This window comes from Procambarus clarkii, chromosome 11 (assembly GCF_040958095.1).
Source record: "Procambarus clarkii isolate CNS0578487 chromosome 11, FALCON_Pclarkii_2.0, whole genome shotgun sequence".
Taxonomy (NCBI): Eukaryota; Metazoa; Arthropoda; class Malacostraca; order Decapoda; family Cambaridae; genus Procambarus; species Procambarus clarkii.
This window is the reverse complement of record NC_091160.1, coordinates 17,068,988-17,073,854: the sequence shown is the minus strand read 5'-3', so window position 1 is coordinate 17,073,854 and position 4,867 is coordinate 17,068,988. Positions and strand designations below refer to the sequence as shown.

Genomic DNA, 4,867 nt, shown 5'->3' with positions numbered 1-4,867 from the left:
GGTGTGAATTTTATAATGATGCTGCTTCTTATCTTTCCTCAGTTCCGGCGTTGTGAGGCTCTAGGTCCCTCGCAATTCACTAGAGGTCACTAATCCAAATTCTGTGACCAGTTGTGTAGCATTAAATATCCTTTTTCTAGCATTATTCTCTATGTGGAGAGTAGAATTCCACATGAAGGCTACGTACTGGAGAATTTGACATCATTCTGTAGAAGAATAATTATATTGTTAACACTTCATCAACCGTGGTTTAAGGTAAACCTTGCCTGGGTTGAGTGGTTTAAGGTAAACCTTGCCTGGGTTGAGTGGTTTAAGATAAACCTTGCCTGGGTTGAGTGGTTTAAGGTAAACCTTGCCTGGGTTGAGTGGTTTAAGATAAACCTTGCCTGGGTTGAGTGGTTTAAGATAAACCTTGTCTGGGTTGAGTGGTTTAAGATAAACCTCGCCAGGGATGAGTGGTTTAAGATAAACTTTGCCTGGGTTGTGTGGTTTAAGATAAACGTTGCCTGGGTTGAGTGGTTTAAGGTAAACCTTGCCTGGGTTGAGTGGTTTAAGGTAAACCTTGCCTGGGTTGAGGGGTTTAAGATAAACCTTGCCTGGGTTGAGTGGTTTAAGATAAACTTTGCCTGGGTTGTGTGGTTTAAGATAAACGTTGCCTGGGTTGAGTGGTTTAAGATAAACCTTGCCTGGGTTGAGTGGTTTAAGATAAACCTTGCTTGGGTTGAGTGGTTTAAGATAAACCTGGCCTGGGTTGAGTGGTTTAAGATAAACCTTGCCTGGGTTGAGTGGTTTAAGATAAACCTTGCCTGGGTTGAGTGGTTTAAGATAAACCTGGCCTGGGTTGAGTGGTTTAAGATAAACCTTGCCTGGGTTGAGTGGTTTAAGATAAACTTTGCCTGGGTTGTGTGGTTTAAGATAAACGTTGCCTGGGTTGAGTGGTTTAAGATAAACCTTGCCTGGGTTGAGTGGTTTAAGATAAACCATGCTTGGGTTGAGTGGTTTAAGATAAACCTGGCCTGGGTTGAGTGGTTTAAGATAAACCTGGCCTGGGTTGAGTGGTTTAAGATAAACCTTGCCTGGGTTGAGTGGTTTAAGATAAACCTTGCCTGGGTTGAGTGGTTTAAGATAAACCTTGCTTGGGTTGTGTGGTTTAAGATAAACCTGGCCTGGGTTGAGTGGTTTAAGATAAACCTTGCCTGGGTTGAGTGGTTTAAGATAAACCTTGCCTGGGTTGAAGTATAAAAAGGTTAACAGATAAAACAGTAAACACAGAGGAGAAGTGAGAGTTGGGAACAGTGAGAGGCGGAGGGCGTCGGGGCTCTGCTCTGGCAACAATGTTGTTTTAATGTACCGCATTCATCTTCATATTCATGTAAAAATTGTATATAAATAAATTGAAGAAGAATAAAAAATCGTAATTTAAAATCATAAAAAGACATGGAACACGAGGAAGATCTGAATTAATTTCAAAGTTTGAAAGATTACTTGAAAATGCATTTCATTGAAGATCAGTAAGTTGTTGCGTTTGAAGAAAACGATCCAACATTAGATAAAGCTTAATACTATGATCCCGTTAACAGTCTGTGAAAGGAATATAGATGAAGTGATTTTCTAATATATGAAAACAAGACTACAATATATATAAGTAAATGCAATAACAAGAACAAGATTGTTGGCTTAATATATATAACCATTAGCAATAAGGACACTAATCAGCTATCTTCATTGTTTACCTGACTACTGACGCCTTACTAGCACTACCATGTCCAGTTTTGGTCTCTAGACTTCAAAATGGCCAGAAATGATCTTGAAAAAATGCAACGAAGGACCAAGATAATCCATAGTGTCAGGAACCTCCCTCTCTGAGATTCAAAGATTGATCAAAATGATTTATATCTGAAATATGTAAATATATATATAAAGCATAAACAAAGCTGGATAAACCAAGTATTGAAACTATCAAGACAAGTTAGGTCTCGCCTGTCCAAAAACGTTATGGATTTGGATAAGGTAAGTATGTACTTCATGAAGTGTGTGTCCCATTTTTCCTTCATGTATATGATGTGTTGTCGAATGTGTGCATTTGGATGTTCTATGTTGAGTATGCGTCCATCATTCATTTACAGAAAACACTTATACTGCGTTTGCATATTCATACACATAATATAATTCAAGATAATTGAAGATACCAATATCATTGATTCTTAAAGTAACACTTGAGAACTTACGCAAAACAATCTAATACAAGGACTTCCGTCCAATAATCAGATTCAAAGTATTCATACAAGATAAGATCTGTGTGTATGGAATGACAATCAGAAGCTGTCGTGTCCCAGCCGAGAGGCTGTTCTCCGCGGCCTCACACACCCGAGTTCCAGCCTATAATGGTAAGATGCTCCTTTTATTTCTTTGATTTTTCTTCACTAGTTTCTTAATTATTATAAGACTTTCTCATAAATACAATTGATCGTTAGCTTCAAACCAATCGAAATATAAATTTATGATAAAATCAGTATAAATGAAACTGGAAAACGATCAAATCAACAACACTTGCAAACCCATGAGCACCTTTTGGTAACCTAAATATTTCTCATCACATTAAAGTCATCTTCGGCAAAAGTCATCTTTGCTAGAGATCCCCCAAAACTTGGTTATTGTTATTTCTACTCTGGAAACTATAAAAAATATATCTAAATTTATTTGAAAATTTTAAATCAGCTTCAAATATATATGAAGGAACTCGCAAAGAAAAAAGAGGTGGAAAACAAACTAAACAAAATAATAGAGAAGTACTCAATGGGCTTATGGGCTAGACCTGAGGACAGTGAGGCCACAGAGGACGCTCCCACACCTGGACTACTGCCGCTCCTGATTGTTATTACATGTTCACTGATCTTATCTTGTATAAACACCAAGAATCTGATTACTAGACGGAAATTGTACGATATTTTCCCAGCAGGAATTTACTTGTCTATTTATTTATTTATTAAATTATTAGATTATTAAGTTTATATTATTTTAAATTAATTTAAAGAGGACTGTAAATATATAAGTAGACTGTATATTTAAAAAGTGGCGAGTATTTTATTAATTTATCTCGCTTAGTGTTTACCTGCTCACAGGTTTGGGGGTTTATATATGTAGCCTATTTATAAATAAATAATAATTTATCAATAGGTAATAAAATAATAACAATAATAATAATAATAATAATAATAATAATAATAATAATAATAATAATAATAATAATAATAATAATAATAATAAAAACAATAAGTTACTCAGTGGTTCCTTGGTCGAAGCTCGTGGAAAGTATTTGAGATCTGCACGTGTCGACCAGAGAGGGAGGCTACTCTCTGTGTACACCTCTGTGTAATACTTGTGTTAATCTTCTGATAAATGAGTTAGTAAAATGTAACAATATCTTAGCTAAGAAGTCGATATTGCTTGGTAATGGACACTGGGCATCCTTCAGTCACATGTGGAGAACTCGTTAGTTTAAGCCCTAATGGTGACCGTGAATGTTTCTTGTTGCACTAAGACGACTCGTAATTTCTTCTTCCCTTGGGATGCACCTGTCAAGTAAGATGAAAGATGTGAACTGGTTCTGCAATACACAGCATATAGCAATATAGCAGTGAAAGATTATGTTTAATTAGAAAAACAGCTTACCCATTCCGGGTGTTGTTCTGGCATCATTACTGACAAAATTTGTTTATAGAATTAATATCCATTAATATACAATTAAATTTTACCGGGTAGAATACTTTCCAAGAATAGCGAGATCTTCGGTGGACTGGAGACTCAGTGGTCCCTCGGTCGAAGTTTGTGGAAAGTATTTGAGACTTGCACGTGCCGACCAGAGAGGAAGGCTACTCTCTGTGTAATACTCATGTGTCTGTATGACCACACGCACGCAATGGGGTCGCGTCTCCCTCCCACTCTGGACACGTCCAGAGCTCAAATCTAAATCTTATCATCATCATCGACTTTAGGAAGTAGACTATGTATTTGTTTGCTATTGAATTAAATCCAGTCCTAGTGATACATTTTTATCATATTTAGTCCCAGAGCTGATGTTTTAAGAATACATGTTAAGCTTAAATGATTATTTTGATGACGATACGAACCTCCCATTCTCTCTGAGAGATCCCAGAAATCTATTTTCTTCTAATAAAGTTAGTGATTAGTAAAGTTAGTATGTTTCTAATATAACCGTGTTTGGTGTTGACCAGACCACACACTAGAAGTTGAAGGGACGACGACGTTTCGGTCCGTCCTGGACCATTCTCAAGTCGAAATCGACTTGAGAATGGTCCGGGACGGACCGAAACGTCGTCGTCCCTTCAACTTCTAGTGTGTGGTCTGGTCAACATACTTCAGCCACGTTATTGTGACTCATCGCCAACCGTGTTTGGTGGTTATATTGGGTGTTAGTAATTTTGTGTCGGAAATTTTCGACATAATTCCAGGAGGGAGAAACATGGGTCAGAGTCCAATATTTAGGGCTGCTAAACACTTCATTCCTCTCCTTCAAAATTACAATATTGTTTAAATTTTAACTTGCACTGTTGTTTGGCAGTCCTTTCTAGACGGATGTCCCATACTGGAGCTGCAGGTGCTGGAAGTCGATGAGTACATTTACTGCTCGCTCTAAAGGTACTAGTTTTGCTTAGGTGGTGAGAGTAGTATTGCCTCGGCACTTTACTTTCACTCTTCTCATGATGCCCTGATTGTCTGGATGAACAGAGACTTCATGACCTATAGGACACTCTGAGCATGATCCACCACTGTCTACTGTAACACTGTCACTATTGTTTATCTTAGTTTTGTTGTTTGCCCCAGAATGATACTCCCTTGGAGCAGT

General features: G+C 37.5%; 1 protein-coding gene across 1 annotated transcript in view; it reads right to left on the bottom strand.

The window, feature by feature from the left end:
• Positions 1 to 228: 228 nt before the first annotated feature.
• LOC138363566 (uncharacterized) overlaps positions 229 to 4,867 on the bottom strand; it is a 28,845-nt gene continuing 24,206 nt past the window's right edge. Inside the window, exon 3 of the mRNA XM_069322923.1 lies at positions 229 to 1,226. Coding sequence (XP_069179024.1) covers positions 229 to 1,226 — 998 coding nt within the window. The remainder of the gene's footprint in view (positions 1,227 to 4,867) is intronic.